Source organism: Artibeus jamaicensis, unplaced genomic scaffold (genome assembly GCF_021234435.1).
Source record: "Artibeus jamaicensis isolate MK-2021 breed Jamaican fruit bat unplaced genomic scaffold, CSHL_Jam_final contig_519, whole genome shotgun sequence".
In the NCBI taxonomy this organism is placed as follows: Eukaryota; Metazoa; Chordata; class Mammalia; order Chiroptera; family Phyllostomidae; genus Artibeus; species Artibeus jamaicensis.
In genome coordinates this window covers 1999993-2019549 of record NW_026521871.1, presented here as the reverse complement: position 1 = coordinate 2019549, position 19557 = coordinate 1999993, and the positions used below count along the sequence as shown (strand labels likewise).

At 40.5% G+C, this 19557-nt stretch overlaps 1 protein-coding gene across 5 annotated transcripts in view; it reads right to left on the bottom strand.

Moving 5' to 3' along the window:
• Positions 1–19557, bottom strand: part of PRICKLE2 (prickle planar cell polarity protein 2) — a 349535-nt gene that overhangs the window by 84534 nt on the left and 245444 nt on the right. For all 5 annotated transcript variants that reach the window (XM_037136138.2, XM_037136139.2, XM_037136141.2 and 2 more), the window contains one exon: positions 10071–10254. In XM_037136138.2, coding sequence (XP_036992033.1) covers positions 10071–10254 — 184 coding nt within the window. The remainder of the gene's footprint in view (positions 1–10070; positions 10255–19557) is intronic.

The window sequence follows — 19557 nt, the reverse complement described above, 5'->3', positions numbered from 1 at the left end:
TCTGCGTGCGAACCTCGACAAGACCCTGCTGGTGGAATCTGGCCATGCTACTGCTGACTTCATCTGGCAGAAGCCCTCAACCTGAAACCAGCTTCTCGTCCCATCTCTGACAGCTCTGTTGAAAACATTCATTAACAGGCAGTTTTATTGAATGTTGTGCACATAGCCATATTTCCCATTGCCATCCAAAGACTCAGGGCATTTCTGAAGCCAAGATAAACACTGCATCATTCATGTGACTGGTTGTTTGAGAACTGTTCAGAAGACTGCCTGGGGGTCTCCTATTTCCTTCTTTCCTCCCTTCCCCATTCATCTCTGACACTACACTGAAAACACTGAGGTGAGTGACAGTGAAGGCTAACATTGGAGATGAAGCATAGAGGAAATTTCATCCAATCCAGGTGGAGAAGCATGGGCCTCACTGCAGCCATGACATTCCATCTGTGGGCTCAGCAGGAACTGATGGTGTAATGAAACGAAGACTGCAAATGGCTGGTGCATCTAATAATGGTTTTTATGTGGTTTTTAGAAGGGCTATTAGATTATGTATTCCCTCCCTATGAACTAAATCACCCGCCAGGCCTAGAGAAATGAACTACTTTGTCACCCTCTCCCTTCCCCCATATTTTTCAGCCTCTGTCCTTCTGCATGTAAATAGCTTCTCACATAAAAAGGCCATTCTCATTGGGCCTGAAAAAGAATGGTAAAGCTGGGTGCCTGGCACTATGGCCCCTGCCCAGGGGTGAGTCACAGCTGTGGAATTCATGGTCGCAGAGCATCTTCTGGGTTCCCAGGCCAAGGAGAGAGCCAAGGAAGCAGGCCCAGTGAAAGGCTTTTAAAATCATTTTGAGTGATCTTTTAATAAACACCCTTGCATTTAGGCCACATTCAAGGTGAAGCCAGTCAGGAGCTAGATGCTGGGAATGGAAGAGTGTGGCTCATCATTTGTTACTTCCCATGGCAAACCGGCTACAGTGCCTTGAAGACCAAATAATGACAGTGGTGAAGACGGTAGTTACCATTCAATGAGGAATTATTATATGTCGGCATCTCCTAGGCTCTTTACAGAAATCCACTTATTCTTACAGCACCTTTAGATATAAGCATAAGCCTGTTCACTCTACAGGGCAGCCAAGGTCTCAGAGCTGGTAAGTGGAAGAGATAAGACTTGGCCTTATTGGTTTCCAACACTGGGCATTCCATTGCCCAACGGCAGCTCTGCACTTGGACATGCTGCAGAAACACCTGCAGGCCCCGCCCAAACAGATGCTGGGCCTGCCTCCAGAGTTCAGGTTCAGGAGGTCTGGGCCAGGGCCTGAGAAAATATATTTTTAACAAGTTCCTACATGATAATTGTGCTGCTGGTGTTAATAATGTACTCTGAAAACCACTGGAGTGGGCTGACTAAATCTGGAGAATTTAACAACCATTCCATGTAACAACTCAGCTCAAGTATCGCTTCTCTATAGGTGCTTTTTTCTTTTAAAGTAGATTCTCTAAGTCAGGGACCAGCAAACTGGTGTCTGTGGATGAAACCGGGACATTTTCTGTTTTTGTAAATAAAGTTTTATTGTCACATGGCCATGCTCATTCATTTACTTATTGTCTATGCTTTTGCACTACCACATCACAGTTTGGTATTTGCAAGAAGAGTCTTTATGTCCCACGAAGCCTAAAATACTTATTATCTTTACAGAAACAGTTTGCCAACCCTGGTTCGACCCCACCGCCCATTTCTACTGCTTTCCCAGCGTACACCTCTCTATCTGAAAGTGTCTCATTAGTCCAGTTGTTAATCTGACTGTGCCCTCCTCCAGAATGTCATCTCCGCAAGGGCAGAGATACTTGTTTGTAGGTGCTAGCTGTCCCCCAGTGCCTGGCACATAGCTGGCACTCCACAAATAGTTGCTGAAGGAACAAATTCCACTGTTGAGTGCCTAGGTACTTGAACTGTACCAGAAATGTGAGGGCCCTGGGAGAAACTAGAGAAAATGTAGTTGTCCCCACTTGGGCTCCCAGCCAGGAGGAGGGAGTGAGCAGAGCCAGAGATAAACAGATATTGCTGATGGGAAAAGAAGCCTTGGAAGGCAGAGCCATCCTGCTTCCTACAGCGATGGGGAAACTGGAGGTGGGAAAGAGGACGGCCTTAGTCACCAGGATCAGTCTGAGATTAGGAGACACCTCCTTCCACTGAGAATGAAAGAGGCCTGTGTGATGCCGGCTCCTCCCTCCCCTGACACAGGCCAAGTCGGCTTCCTTAGATCTGATATCCTGGGTGGATTTCCATGAAGAGGCGGGCAGGGGAAGAAGAGCCTGAGTGGGCACCAGATAAAACAGATAGCTGGTGTAAGTCCTGGCTCTGCCTCTTACCAGCTGTAGCAACCTGGTCAAATTCCTGATCCTCCCTAAGATGCAAGGTATTCATTGGAAAAGTGGGGGATTTTGTACAAGGATTAAAGGTCATTATTTGTTTAACATTTGTTTATTGAATGAGTAATATGTATCAGATTATATAGGCACTGAGCAATAGTGGTGAACAAGATGATGTGTGTCTCCTTCATAGTAGGTTCACATTTTAAAAGGTAGGGCATGTGACAAAAGGGGCAGACACAAATGTATATGGACTATCTGCTATGCTCTGGGCATATGGATTCCTCGTTACTTTTTTAGTCTCTAAATGGACACTCTCTGTTGCCTTATTTCCATCTGTGGCAGCAACATCAAGGTGGTGGATGATGGGGTTCCTCTGATTTTGCAGGGCAAACATGGACTTGGGACTCCCTGGCCCTCAGGTCCACGGATGCATTGGTGAGGCCTGGGCACTGCATGGGCTCCATTCGCTTTTCCCCAGACCATCTAACAACACTCTCCCTCAATTCTTTGTGCAGATACAAGGTTGGTAGTGATTTCATTTGACTTCCAAGTGAGTAATTTCAAAACAAGCCAGATCTCTGCATGGCAGACTTCTTCATGTTATTCAGTAGCCGCTCAAATATCTCCTCTCCAGAGAGGCCAGTTCTGATCAGTCAGTCTAAACTAGCAATCCCTCTAAAACCCCAGCTCATATCTGTTATCACAGAAGGGGCTGTATTTTATTCATAGACTATATTAAATGATACACACCTTGTAAAGCACCGAGGATAATGCCTGGCACATGTAAGCTTTCACTGAAAGTTGATATCGCTATGAGTAACATATTGTTCTTTTTAAACTCACAAATTATCTTCATCATTTGTTTCTAATTTACATGTCTCTAACACCCCCCTTACAACTACAATGTAGCAGAAATCTCAGATATCTTGTTTATTGTTTTATCCCCAATGCCTTGAACAGTGTCTGACACTTAGTAGGTGTACATTAGATAATCAGTTGAATAAGTAAATGAGGGAATGAAAAAAGCCTAATCACTATTGCTTTTCCACAAAATTCTCCAGTATAGTCTCTGATCTATTCCTTGCATTTTCATTAGAAGGACTAAAATCCACTGGAAGCCAAAAAGCCATCGGCCCATGCATTAGAGATGGTGAGACGGAACCAAAAAGGCTCTGAATGGCAAACTAAGAGGCCAGTGCCAGGGGCCACTCCAGCTGAACTATTCATGCCAAAGGGAGGTTTGTAGCATATTCTTCTTTGTGGGATGACTCTTTGCACCATGAGTGACTCAGTCCTCACAGGCCTGGGGACTGTGATGTGGCAGACCTCAGGTACTGGGAAAGATGGGGAGCAAAGCTCACTTCTTCAGCAGCCAGCCCTGAAGCCTACTTGGGGTATCAAAGACGTCAGAGTCCGGTGCCTCTGTCTGGGCCCCTGTCCAATCTGCCCTGACTCTGCAGAGCCAGAACTGCATTTGAATGATGTTGCACTTTTACAACAACCCCACAACCAAGAACCTGGGGAATAGGAAGGCTTCATGAAGGCAGAATTCAAAATTATTTTATTAAAAGCCTTTGAGACAGCTGAGAAGGAATCCAGGGTTTCTGTTAAATCTATGGTTAATCCCTTTCCTCCATCCCCACCTAACCTTCTTCTGTCTTGAACAGCCAAAAGTTCCTCCTCCTCTCTTCCTGCCTAGCAGGGCAACAGTAATCACTGTCACTTACTACAGCTTCACAAGAAGGGAAGAAAGGACACACCACTTTCTTGAGCGGCTCTGTATGCAGACACCACACTAGGATCTTTTTCTTAAAGCATCTTTGTACTACACACTTCTTCATTCGGGGCCCAGATCAGCCCTGCAGTCTACAGTTCTAAGAACATCCGCTCCTGGGTTGGGTTGTCTGAGATTGAATTGTTCTCTGAACCTTGCTTTACTCACTTCTAAATGAGAGACAGAAATAATAATTACCAAATAAAGTTGTTATGACAATTAAACAATCATGCAAAGTTAAAAATGCTTGTGGGCACATAGCGAATGTTTGAAGACAGTGTAGTAATTTTCTCCATGATCATCACCATTACCAAGAGTCAACTGAGGCTCTTGGAAGTTGAACAACTTTCCTGAGGTCGGAGTGGGATGGAGCAGCAGCCAGAGTTGCCTAACTCCAGAAGCCAGGCTCTTGCCACAGGATTAGGATGGTGAAATCAATGGTCCCTCGGTGTGGAAACATGAAGGGCTTTGGCCAGATCCACAGCTCTCCAACCCTGCCCCATACCCCGAGTCCTGGAGCTGAGAGCACTGTGGTTGATTGGTGCTGGAGCACAGTCTTTTGCAAGATGCCTCTGTTCTCCTGCCCCTTTGCAACCTCAGACATCTATGAAGCTGTTAGATTGGTCAAGGAAATCTACTTAGAACAAAGACTTTTAAGAGAAGTATAGTGCAGAGTATTTTTTTAAGGAGAAACACAGTTTAAAGTATTTTAGCTTTCCCATGTGATGCAATCCTAAATACTTCTGGTTCTTCAGAGGCTCTTCAAAAATAGTTGCTGGGTGGCTGCCATATGTCAGACACTGTGCTAGATACTGGGAGCTTTCTAAAAACAAAGCAGACAAGACCCCTGCCCTCCTGAATCTTAAAACAAAGTTGGAGAGTCAAATACTAAACAAAAAATTACACCAATAAGTACCTAATTACAAGTCTGATGGATGCTAATAAGAAAATTTCAAGGATTGCCATAGCATGTTTTGGGAGTCTGGGGTGGTCAGAGAAGATACACATTTAATCTGACACCTGATGGATGAGCTGTAGTCACTAAATTAAAATCCACATAAAGAATTTTATATATACCCAGGAAAGATATTCTAGACTTCACAGGGCTCGAAACCAACTAATTCATCCCATCTCTAGGTAGAATTAGATGGTCCCTTTTGCCACATATGGCAGAATACTTTGAAAGCCAAAAATTGGACAGTTACTCCTGGTATCTACTCCTCATCTTTCCTGGGATAGTTTGAAATGAAACCTGAGAGTTATTGACAAATAACCTAATCACCACTTTTTATATGCAGAAACACAGTTAAGGTCAATGTGAAATTACTAATGAGTGGAGACCAAGGATTTGGGGACATTTATATTTGAGAATCCTCCACAGATATTTGCAGTTTCCAGAACATCGATGGAAAGGACATTCGCTCAGGAGAAACAATCTGATGGCCTCTTCAGGCTTTTGTGGAACAGCAAGTAGAAGAACTAATATAAAAACCACACCCACGTGGACCCAATGAAAGCCATCCACCTAGAGGATGCAGCAGTTACCACCTTGCTGAAGGGCAGTTTGGCACAATGAATCTAAAGCCTTACAGAGCTTTAACATGTGACTGTTCTACCTATAGCAATTGTTCTTCAGAAGAGAAACAGGCAATTGTACAGGAAGGTCGGCTGCTGTCACCTTCTTTAATACAGAGGAAGGCAGCCCCAAACACACATATTCAAAAACACACCTTTGGCTCTCAGTTGCTCCATGGTGGTACTCTTGGTATTTGGGAGGGGTCAGTTCTCCTTGGTACGGGTTCATCTGGGACACTTTCCAGGATGTTTAGCATCCCAAGCTCCTACCCATTAAAACGTCAGTGGAGCCCTCCAGTCATTTTGACAATGACTACCTCTTCCCAAACATCCATTCCCAAATGCCCCCTAGTGGTGGGTGATACAGCTCCAGGTTAGAAATTACCAATGGGAAACCAACCATACGTCCACCCATTCCATAGGACAACCTGAATCTAAGTATACTGAAAGAGAAAAATCTTCATGAAATATGAAGCAGAAAAATCACAATAAGTGGATAGCATCATCACATTTTTGTCTAAAATAAAACAGAATTGTACTCTCATATACATAGACGCTTGTTACATACATACAAAAAAAGTTTGGGAAATGATTTTCTTTGGTTGGTAAAACTGAGTGATTTTTATCTGCTTTCCTAGAAGTTTCATATTTTCTTTTTTTTTTTTTTAATGAAGAGTTCTTCACTTTATAAAAGGAAAAAAGCAATTCTATTTTGGAGAACAAAAGGTGACCCACCCACTGCCCACTCACACCTCTCCAATTCTTTGCTGGGATGGCACAGTCTGCCTCCGAGGGTGCTGGTCTCCGCTCAAGTGGCCTGGGGTTACCACTTTTTTTACTCTACCAAACACTTGACCTCCTTACAAGGCAGCAGCTATTATGCTACAACTAGAACATGGCAGATATTCAATAAATGTTTGTTGAATTGAGCCATCCTTTTTTGTCTCAATTGGGCCAGAATTTTGCTAATGGATACTCTAGCTCATAATATCATTTTCACCCAGTAGTACTCAATCCACCTCTCAGGGCACTGGACAATGTCTGGAGACATGCTGCATTATCCCCAAACTGGGGGAGGGGCAGTGTATGTTACTGGCATCTCTTGGGTAGAGTCCAGTAATGCTGCTAATCATCTTGCAGTGCACAGGAAACCTTAACAGCAAAGGAAACCTTAACAGCAAAGAATTATTCACTTGAAAATGTCAATGATGCTGAGACTGAGAAACACTGATCACCATTTGCTTTTCTTATAAGTTGTTGAATATTTTCGAAGTCTTTCCTGAGGTTTTATGTACTACAAATTTATAACCACAGCATCTCTAGGAGATGGGGCACATATTACTTGTTTGAGTTTGAAGAGAAATTGGAGTCTTACAGATGACTTCAGATGGTCATCCAGGGCAACTCCTGTCCTCTGTTCTGCTACTGCAGGGCTCTCTGCATGACCCTAAACACCTCATGTGAAGTAAGCAAAGGATCTGAGCAACCTCCCTGAAGAATTTTCAGGTCAGTCATTAAAAATCACAAGATAAATGGCTGTGCTTTCTGGCATCATCTGTTATAATAAATGTAATATTACTTTTCATATTATCTTAAGAAAGTTGGGTTTTATAGCTAATAGGTTTTTTTTCTAAAATTAAATGCCCATATTCAAGAAGACATCCCAAAATGGGAGGTGACTTTCCTTTGCATTATATTTAATTGAAAGCATTTCTCAGAAGAAATAGAATAATAAAGAATATCACCTGAAGTTATATTTACCAACTCCATAATCAGGGACTAAAATGAAAGGTTTCTAATAAAAATTAAAGCACATTACTCTCAACCCTAACTATTCTTTAGTATTTTGCCTCTAGTACAAAGCATTTTAACACTTACTATAATTTCTCTTGATAGAAAAATATTCTTTTTCTGAAACCAGAGACAACTAACATATTAAACATCAGAATTTTTACTAGTGAAAGACATTTATGACTCAAACTTTTCTAATCTTAGAACACAATGTACAAGGTTCTTAAAATCTTCAAACCTATAAACAGTTCTGTAAGTTATAAACTTCAAAAGATCTCATAATTAAAAAATTTGAAGCCCATTTCTTTCATGCAACATGATCTCTTCAAGTATCTTTAATATAAACTCACATTTTATTAGACAAGTATAGAGCCTTTCAAATAACTTGAAGAGATAGTCTCTGAAGAACAATTTCCCTTTCTAATGATCTGTGTCATGGAGGTTTGAGTAAGTGTAGGAAATAGAGAAGACCATGCAAAAAAACAACAGAATTATAAGAAATGGGAATAGCCTTTCATATGACATAATTCAAACCTCTTGTTTAATAGCATTAATCATTTTCTTTCAAAACAAATCAAAGAACATTGTTTTATACTTTCCCAAAGATGTTCATTTCAGATGAGTCAAAGTGGCCCCCAAAACACCATAAGCACTCATGTTGTGAACTGGTCAATTTTACCAAGAACTAGCTTCTGCAATTGTCTGTTCTTGGCTCAATAGAAAATTTTCTCTGAATTTGAACATCACAGACTGATGTTCAAACATCTTAGAAAAGAATCTACCTAGGCAGGGAGCTGAAAATAGCTTCACTTTGAAATTTCAGGGTCCAATTTAGTAGGAAGTAAAGTGAACAAAAGAAAGATGGGTCTCTTAGAAGCTGCTGGAAATGAGGTTAGCATGAAAATGAAACAAGCTCACAGATGTATTTAGGTGTGAAAGCTCATTGCTGGAGTACCGGAGGCAGAATGGTGATGTCAAACAAAGATACTCAGTCACCCACCACCTCATTTGAGTTTCTAGACAAACTCAAATACTTTCATTCCTCTTAAATGTACTCTTTAATAATACAATCCTTACAGAAACAGAAGAAAATATATCATCTCAGCCTACAAACAGAAAACGTTCTAATTTCTTCCTGCTAGTATGCAACACAGAATTCCCTTCAGTTCTCATGCAGATTATTTCCTGTGAATATTTCTATTTTGAGATATTTTATCCAAGGTAAGAACTAGACTAGAGATCACAAAACTGAAGTTTCTGTAGGGTTTAGGAAGGTGACACAAAGGGATGAAGTAGGCTTGGTGGAGACTAGGGTGACTTGGAGAGATCAAACTCCATGTAGAAAGAATGGCCAGCTCTCAACTCAATAGCCAAAACACCAAACCTGGCAGAAATGAGATTTCAGATCCTCAAATTTTCCAGATATAAATATAAACTTTTTAAAAGTTCAATAAAAATTCCTAATTATTAAGCATTAGAAACTCATTCAAAAATTTAAACAACATTTTGCTAACTGAAGAAACTCTGTTTGTGAACTTGATTTCATCTGCTAACTAAAGAAACTCTGCTTGTGAACTTGATTTCATCAGCCAATTTGCAACCTCAATGTTGGAAGAAGAAAATGAGAAATGGCCAATGAAAGAGATGTTATCAGGGTCCCATCCTTAAGTTGTTGATGAATCCTTGGGTCTTCCTTAATCATAAAGAACTTTATCCAAAAGTATGATCATATCGAAAGTTCCTACGTTAAAATTTCAGGGTTTTTTTAAACTTCAAAACATTCCATCAGACATAAAGATCTCCAGAGCAAGACGCTTTCTGTGTCAGAGGAAAGGAATTGTAGTTAAACACTTAAGATACTGGTAAACCTGTATCTAAAAGACGCACAGAGAAGAAAGATCATGAAAATGTCCAGCCAACAGCAGGGGCTTCTCAGCCAACACTGACGCTGGTGGAGGAGAAAATTCCAAGTACTGAGAAATGTAAAGTAGAGGCTGTGTATCACTGAGAAAAATGCAATGAAATGGAAAGAAACCAAGTTCATTTCATCTAGCCAATAATATTTACAGCCTGTGGGTAGTGCCAAAATATTTCAAGAAATGCCAGTGTATTTCTTTGTAAAGCAAGGCCAACCGTAATATTTAAACAGAGCACATATATATCACTGGGGAGAATAGGCAAATCTACATTTCCTCACTTTGCTTTACGATGAATCTTAACATTAAGATTCATGGCCAAGGTAGGACTCCCTTCCCTCTCCAAAACTGAACTTCCACCCTCTAATGTTTCAAGGCCAACATTTATGAGAAATTTCTGGACTATCTTCTGTTAATCCTTCATGGCAGTACAGAATGAATAAGTATGGCTTGCACAAGTCTCAGTTTCAATTCTCTTCCTCATTTCCCACTGTGCTCCCAGATATCTTCAACCCATGGGGCCCCAACCACTTGTCTGAATCAGTCAAGTCAACTGTTCCTTTTGAGCTGGAATTAAGCAAGCAGGGTAAGACAAACGTAAAAGCCAAGCCACAATTGCCCTCATCAAGCACTGTACCTACCTGTTCAGGCTTCAGCCCAGGTGGGACCCAGGCATACTCTTCCAAGGCACAGCCTGAGTCGTCATCTGAGGTCGAGTTCCTCTGGAAGTCAAACATGAGTTTGCTGACGGTCTTCTCCATCTCCAGGGGCATCACTGTCACCATGTGCTCCTCCTGAGGGCACTTGCAGTGCAGACAGATCTTCCTGAGAGCAGCAAAAATGGGAAGTTAGGAGGGCAAAAAAATCTATTTTTTCAATTGACCTGCAGGTCCCCAACCATTGGATCCCAAACCATAAGCATATTCCTCGGCAACTGGCTTTTGGTAAAAGCATGTAAAGGAACATCCCACGGCAAGGCTGTCTTTGTAGTCGGCATGGCACTGTACATGTGGAAACACCGTGGAAGGTCAGAGACCACCAGGCAAGCATGCTAAAGAGTTTAAACATGGAGTCCAACCTTCTCTTCTGAATCAATATCCCAAGAGAAATGTTAAAATAGTTTTTATTTTTACTAGGTACAACACTGAAGATAGACCATGACTACAATTTCCTTGACTGTAATAGTAATTAAATAGATAATACATATGCTGATCAGAAATATTACCAGTAGATTTAACAAATACTGACTATATACCATTTTTTTAAAAAAGAATTTTATTTATTTACCTTTAGAGGGGAGGGGAAGGAGAGAGGGAGAGAAATATCAATGTATGGTTGCTTCTGGTGCACCCCTTGCTGGGAACTGGCCCCTGCTGGGAACTGGCCTGCAACCCACGAATGTGCCCTGACTGGGAATTGAACTGCGATGGTCTGGTTCGCAGGCCTGCACTCAATCCACTGAGCTACACCAGCCAGGGCAAATATATACCATTTTTATAAAAGATGCTTAGACCTTGGAAAATGGACATGGCTTTAAAAAAATTGTAGGTGAGATTTTCTATAAGAAGAATAAAAATTTTTTTTTGCCCCACTAAAAAATCTGGTTCTAAGATTTCACAGGAAAGACATTTTCACCTCCACTGAAGACCCAGTAGATTTAAAATTCTAATTAGAACCCTAAATCTTCACTACATTGGTCATTTTTAATATGCATTTTTTAATAAGGGGACCATGCATATGAATTATTTCAAAAGTTAGCAGCCAACAATAAAAAGCTCTCCTGAAAATCAAACATTTCTTTTTAAGGTTACCATCTGTTCCATTTTCATTGCTACACAAATGATGGGGCAATAAAAAGACTCAGGTCAATAACACAAAAGTGTTTCTAGCTTCTATCAACAAAATAGAGAAGAAAAATATGGAGGAAATTTTAAAGAAAATAAGCTGCTATATGTGTACTCTCAACTTTATGATTTGTTCCAGTGGCACCTTATAAAAGGCAACGAAGAGTCCATAATCCTAATCCCCATGTGTCTGAATTTTTTGGTAATAGCTTTAAGATATACTTCAGATGCCACAGAATTCACCATTTTAAAGCATACAATTCACTGGCTTTTAGTATATGTACAGAATTGTGAAATTATCACCACTGTCTAATTTTAGAACATTTTCATCACCCCCAAAAGAATAACTGTGTACATTAGCAGTAACTGCCCACATTCCCTTTCCCCCAGGTCCTGACAACCACTACCAATCTATTTCTATTTCTGTGGTTTGCCTATCTGGAAATTTCATATAAATGGAATCATACAATATGTAGAGTTTTGAAACTGGCTTCTTTCATACAGCATGATGTTCTCAAGGTTCATCCACGCTGTAGCATGTATCAATTCTTCATTCCCTTTTACTGCAATATATATTCCATTGTCTATTTTGTGTATCTATTCATCAGTTGATGAGTATTTAGATTGTTTCCACTCTTTGACTTTTATGAATAACGCTTCTCTGAATACTTATGTACAAGTTTGTGTGTGTATGTATGGACATATATTTTCAAGACTCAGGTATATATGTAGGAGAATTGTTGGGTTGTATGGTAACTTTCAGCTTAATAATCTGAGAAACTGTCAAACTGTTTTTCATCTCCTAACTATTTTACACCCCCACCATCAATGAATGAGCATTCCATTTTCCCCACTTCCTTGCTACACTTATTATTGTCTTTCTTTTTAATTATTGCCATCCTAGTGGGTGTGAAGTGATATCTTATTGTGGTTTTGATTTGTACTTTCTTAATAGCTAATAATGTTGAGCATCTTTTTATGTGCTCATTATGTATCTTCTTTGGAAAAATGTCTATTCAAATCCTTAGTCTTTAAAAGTTGTTATTTGTCTTTTATTATTAAGTTATAAGCACTCTTTATATATCTTCTGGATACAAATCCTTTATCAGATAATATGATTTGCAAAAATTTTCTTCCATTATGTAGGTTGTCCTCACTTTCTTGATAATACCTGTTGAAGAACAAATGCTTTTTATTTTTATGAAGTCCCATTTTTATTTTGTTGTTGTTGCTTGTGCTTTGAGGATCAAATTTAAGAAAGCACTGCCTGACCCAAGGTCACAAAGATTTATTACTGTAGTTTCAGCTAAGAGTTTTATGGTTTAGCTTTTACTCATATATTTGGGTCTATGTTCCATTTTTAGTTAATTTTCACATATGGTGTGAAGTAGGAATCCAAATTCATTCTCCTGTGGCTATCCAACTGCCCAGAACCATTTGTTAAAACTCTATTTTTCCCCATTGAATTGCCTTGGCATTCTTGTCAAAAATCAACTGACCATAAATTGAAAGGTTTACTTCTGTACTTTCAACCTCTTTCCATTGATCTGTATGCTTATCCTTAAGCCAGTTCTACACTGTTTTGTCATGGTCATTTTATAAGTTTTGAAATTGTGAAGTGGGATGCTTCCAACTTCGTTCCTCCTTTAAAAAACTGTTTTGGTTCTTCTGGGTCCCTGGCATTTGCATCATAAAATATAAATTTTGGGATTAGCTTGCCAATTTCTGCAAAAATATCCTGCTGGGATTTTGATAGGGATTGCACTGAACCTGTACGTCAATTTGGAGAATATTGCTATCTTAACAATACTAAGTTTTCCAATCCATGAACAAAGGATGTCTTTCCATTTACTTCACTATATTTTAATTTCTTTCAATGTTATTTTGTGGTTTTCCATTATAAATCTTGCACTTCTTTTGTGAAGTTTATTTCTAAGTAGTTTATTCTTATCGATGCCATTGTAAATAAAATTGTTTAATTTCTTTTCAGATTGTTACTGTACAGAAACACAAATGATATTTGTACATTGATATTGCATTGTACAATCTTGCTGAACTTGTTTATTAGTTCTAATTGTTTGTGTGTGCTTTCCTTAGGATTTGCCATACACAAGGTCTTGCCATCTGTGAATAGACACAGTTTTATTTCCAGTCTCCTGTCTTCTATGTCTTTGTCTTGCCTTATTTCCCTGGCTAGGACCTCCAGTGCAATGGTGACTAGAAGTGGCAAGTGTGGACATCCTTGTCTGACTCCTGATCTTAAGGGAAGGCAACTCATTTTCCAACATCAAATATGATATAGCTATGGGCTTTCTGCAGCTGTCCTTTATCACACTGAAGAAGTTTCCTGCCATGCTATTTTGCTGAGTGTGTGTTTTGTTCTGATCTGTTTCATTTTTATCACAAAAGGGTGTTGGATTTTTAGTGCTTTTTTAGCACTGATTGAGGTGATCAGTTGGTTTTTGTCTTTATCCTATTAATGTCTTGTGACTGAATTTCAACACCCGAAATGTATTGAAGAAACAAAATCAGTTTAGTCCAGCAAAATCAGGCTTGTCAGATTCCCCCACCTCCTGCTTTTTATCAGACCCAGAACACAGAGATGCAGGTGTGGGACTGGTGTGTGTCTCCAAATTCAAAGATGTTTCACCCAAACTCTGGCTGCTCCTTTTAGAAACAAGTCAGAGCTAGTTTTAAAAGTAACTACCCAACCAGTTACTTTAAAGAAGTCCGAGTTTTGGAGAAGTTGTCATGTTTTTTCTTCCCCTCCAGAACTTTTTATGCCAGCTTATGACTTAAGAAAAAAAGTTTTAGTTAGTGTGTTAAAAGCAAATTTAGGTAGTTCTTTGATGACTAGTATATCTTTACTAGAAAGTCGTACTTTTAAAACAAAAAGTAGAGGATTTTTTTAAACCAAATTGAGATTCTAGAATAGCCATCATTCAAACTTATTCAGCAACACAAGGAGAAGCACAATATTTAAAGCTGGATGGATGTGATCTAATGAACTATAGCTCCAGGAGAAAAATAAAAAAGATAAGAAGAACATGAACCACAGAATTATAGAACCAGTTCCAGAACAAGTCTCACTGAGTAGAAGCATGAACATAAAAGAAATGGGGGGAGGGCTAAAAGCCCTATGCAGTCGTTCAACAAATAACTGTCAAGCACCTACCAGACACTGCTCTAGGCACTCGAGATTATCTTAGTAAAAAGATCCCTGCCTTCATGGAACCTATGTTCTTTTTTTTAAAGATTGTATTTATTTATTTTTAGAGAGAGGAAATAGGAGAAAGAGAGGGAGAGAAACATTGATATGTGGTTGGCCCTCACGTGCCCCCTGTTGGGGCCCTGGCCCACAACCCAGGCATGTGCCCTGGCCAGGAATTGAACCAGTGACCCTTTGCTTCGCAGTCCAGTGCTCAATCCACTGAGCCACAGCAGCCAGGGTGGAACCTATGTTCTTAGAGGGAGAGAAACATACAATAAGCAATAAACATTAACAAATTCAATCATTTAGTACATGAAAGGCACTAAGTGCTACAGAAAACAAGAAAGATGAGGCAGAAGGGTGATCAGGATTGGGGTGTGGGCATTCACGAGCAGAATGCACAGCAATGGCCAGAGAAATTAAGCAACTTTCTTAAACATTACACAAAAGATCCCAGCTTTGCACACCAAGAAAGAAAATACCACCTCACTTTCCAGGGAAGATGACAAAGGCAGAGAGAGAGGTTAAGCAATATCAGCCCTAAACAGCAAGCAAAACAGATTCAAAGAAGGATCTATCTGACTCCCAAACAGAAACAATTACCTATAGACAGCACACCTGATTCCAACCACAGAATAGTCTTTTATTCCTGAATAGTAAACACATTCAGAAAAATCAAAACCAAAAAGGAAAAAAAGGAAAGAAAATAAAAGTGGTAAATCGAAGCCAGGAGGACCTTGTACTTCCCTGCCAGCTGCCTGCCTTCCATCCTCATTTATAAGTAACACTTATAAATGTTATAAATGCTTTGCAGCTCCCGTGGCAAAGCATTTTTATTTGTAAAGGATCTTCAACCTCAGAGTGGTTTCATCACAGCCTCTGAGCATCACAGACTAATTTAATGACTTCTGTTTACAAATGGGGAATTCAAGGCCCGGATGCTCAGAAAGAGCAGAGGGCCAGAGGTAAAGCCAAGAGGATTTCTCTTGACCCTCCTGTGTCTCTCCCCCTCTTGGCAAAATGCACACAACCCTCAACAGCTCTCTCTGTCGATGCACTGATTAAAGCTTTTCAGGAGTGCGTGGGGAAGTATACGATTTGGTCTGTTTTTTTCCCCCAAACAGACATTTATGAAAATAGAACCTCCTAATGAAGTGGGATTTCATTTTTTAAAAAATCCAGCTGTATGAAGCGTGCATTGGTTTCATTCTGTCAGAGCTGACATGCTCTCTGCACATAATTGGACTTGTGAATGACAAGTTTCCAAGGAATAAGGCATGATTCAGAGAGCAGAGACCCTGCATTTCCTCTTCTTTCCCTCTACCCAGCAACAAACCCTACACATACCCCCAACCCCCACACAAAAAGTTGCAGCTATTAATTCATTCACTTTCACATGCAGAAGCTGCAGTCTTCTCTTCCAGGGAATAAACACTACTTGCAAGTGAGGCTCTCTTTTCAACCATTTTAAAGTACTCTGGTCATCTGCATTGGTGACCATACTGTTTGGAGGACGACTCACCTAATCAAGTAACTCACCTATCATGATGTGGAAGGATTCATTATAAAAAGATTGGGTGTGTGCCTGGGGGGTTCCTCATCCTTGAGATGTTGACAGGTTATTTATAACACTAAACTCTCAACCATCATGTCTTGCTTGTGTGAGAAGTGATAGAATGAAGGCAAAAAGAAATCTTTCGTTATCATATGATTCTGATGAGTTCAAGTCATAAACTACAGCATTCTAGATTTGGATGGGATTGTAATAAATCATTAAGTCCCTTTAAAAATTTCTTCTTAACTCTCTCTTTCACTCTCCCCCCACTTTTAACGAGAAGAGTGTATCTTTTGCAGAAGAACTTACATATGGAAATACATTTAATATATAACACAGAGGTGCCCATGTTGACGTGAGGGAAGGAGGCCCTGAACTCAATTTCTCTCAAGCTCAACTTCCTTCCCAAACTCCAGGCATTTCCATCGTCCTAAGGACCCAAGGTTCCAAAGACACAAGGATGGAAGCCAACACACTGCCTTGGATTCCTCAAGGTCATTTCCAGTACTTATCAAAATATGAAATAGGTGCCCAATAATTTGATAGGAGGGAGAGAGAGAGAGATAGAAATGATTCTAGTCGTGGGAAATTTCATACCTGGTTGCCAAAATATTCCATGGAGATGATTCAGGACTAGAGCTGTGTGTGCCCAGTGACTTTGATTAGACAAGTGTGACACAGGGCCAGGAATGTACTTCTGCCAGCAACCCAGGTGATTCTGACCACACTTGGAGGACACTCTTCTGTAGTTAGCCTCCTAGTTAGAAAGTGCTGCAGAGTATAGTCTGAAAACCAGTGTGTGTTCTACCAACATAACTCATGGGCTCAGCAACTATGAGCAATGTCAATTTAAAAAACTGTTTCAGGGGATCTATGCCAACTCCTTCTAATCACCACGTCTTCAACTCTTGTATCACTAAGCCCACCTGCCACTCAGCTGGGTGCTCACTGGGACACGTGTGTAAAAGAGTGCTGGTGAGAGGCAGCACCACACCAGCCACCAGAATGGTGTCTCTCATTGCCAGCCCTGCCATCTGTCCTCCTGCCTTTCACCTCACCCACGGTATGAGCTTGTCTGTGCCAAGTCCATAGCAAGATCAGGTTCAGGCTACTTCTATGCATAGCATTAAGGGGTAGATTGCTTAAAGAGTGGCTCAGCCCCAACACAAACCAAGTGATTGATGAGGAATATGCACAGTGATGAACTCAACATGGCAATACTTCAGTCAGCTGAGATCAGGCGTGGGAAAATATACTTTTGTTAAAGACAAAGTGCTAAAATAACCCAAAGGCCTCCACAGCTTTCTGCTAACTAACAGATGTGTCCTAGGTATTTAAATTCTTTCATGACTCCAGCTCATGAAAGGCAAAGAATAACTCCTTTTATTTTTAATAAGAGGAAATCTTTTTCTCCTTATTATAATTTAAAGTTACTGCTCCCTTATCCTTTAAAAAAACCAACACACAATTAATGTAAAAAAGGATCAGGAATTACAAATTACAGATAAGCCAGAAGAAGAAAAATATTTCAAAACACTCACAGTCCCAGAGATAATCACTGTTAAGGAGAAACAGCTGCTGGTCCTCTCCCCCCGCCCGCCCCCCCCACTGCCCCATGTTAAGAAACTGGAGGCCAGATTTCATTCTATGTGCTCGCCATCAGCAAGTACCCAGAGAAAAGACTCTGGCCTGGAATGACAAGACATGAGCCAGAGCCACCCACACATGCACACACAATACTCTCAGCAAATAGCTGTGCATCATTCAATTCTGATAAGTGGGTTTGTCCTGATCTGGTGCCCTGTAGCTGGATCGGAGTATTCATTTACATAGTCTGGAAGATGCTGGCAACTTGGGGATTGCACATGTATATTTATTGGTATCTCAAAAATCAGTTAGGTCCCTCAGATAAAAAACATCTGAAAAACATTTCAACATCTATCAACTTGCAGTTTTCTGTGCAAGTGGGGAAAGATGGGGCATGGATAATTTAAAACCACCATGCACTGGCTCTGAATTGCATCTCTGTACACCAGTCACATACTCTCAGTGCTGCAATAACTTACGTCACCTCAAACCACCCAGCAGACCTGTCCTGGAAGTACTGTCTCAGGAGCAGCTGGGCAGGACTCTGGCTTTTTCAGTCTGTTCTGCTGCCCAGTTTCTTTGGGTTTCCAATGAGAGTACCATTTTTTTTCACATGCTATGCAAAGCACCAGCTTAAAATGAGCCAAAAAATTATTCTGAGTTTACTGCCCTTGGGAACACCTTTCCCAGGCTTCAGGAGGTAAATAAGTATTTTGGGTGAAGAGGGTTTTTACTGGATTGCAGGCTGCCTGGAAGTAAGTGAATAAGAGACAGTGGTTGTACTTAACAAAAAAGGCATGACCCTGCTGTGCTTAAGTGAGCCAGTAAGAACTAGAAGCAAGGTCCCCCTGCCCTAAGATACTATTTATAATCCTACCCCTCACCATGAACAAGTCAGAGTTGTCAAAACTGAGCTGTCATAAAGAACACAAGCTGTTCCACTCTAAAACTGCTTGGGTCACAGGATTATGACCCACACACAGGGCTTCAGCTTTCACCTTCTACCCCACCCTCCTCCAAACACAAGTGGAGGATCAGAATGGCAGAGAGGAAGGTAGGAAAAAATATATTTGTGGGGGCTGGCTAAAATAAAATGAGGGTGTTCCAAGAGGTGAAAGTCTGTTCCGAGAGGGTCAAGGACTCCACACAACAGGTCTGACCTCCTGGGCCCTGACCCCTGCCTTCCACTCCCACGGGTGCTTTGGTACTGGAGGACAGCAGGTCAGGCTGAATACAGAGGCTATATTTCTACTAATAACATAATTTCTTACATTTATGGAGGATTTATAATAGTCACATTATTTTAACACAGTTTATTTCATTTATCCATTCTCACCAGTCCTATAAAATTGGCATTTTTATACATTTCACAGCTATAAAAACTTAGGCTATGAACTTAGAAGCCACTTGACTGAAGTCATAGAAATTAGAACCTATGTCCTCTGACTCCAAAACCAGTGGTCTTTCTACCACCTTGTTTTGCTGGCCAAATCTTCCTTATTTTCTTCTGTGCATTTTTTCCATGCTTCTCTTCACCCATATCCATCTATACATACATATGCATCCATCCATCCATCCATTCATACATATTCATCCATCTATGCAACCTTCCACCCATATCCATTGAAACATTCAATATACCAACCAACCACCCAAGCAGACAACAGCAGTTGAGCATCTACTGTGTGTCGGACACTGTGCTAAGATTCTGAATATAGAGCACTGATCAATATAGATAATAACTCTAACCTCATGGAGCTTAGAGTCAAGAGAAGGAGACAGACAACAGTCAGGTAGACAAATGGATAAATTTGCTCTTTATAAATAGTGATAAGTATTGTGATGGAAACGAACAAGGAGAGGAGAAAGAGAGGGGACTGAGGATGGACCAGGAGAGGACTCCCCACTGAAGTGACATCTGAGTTGCAACT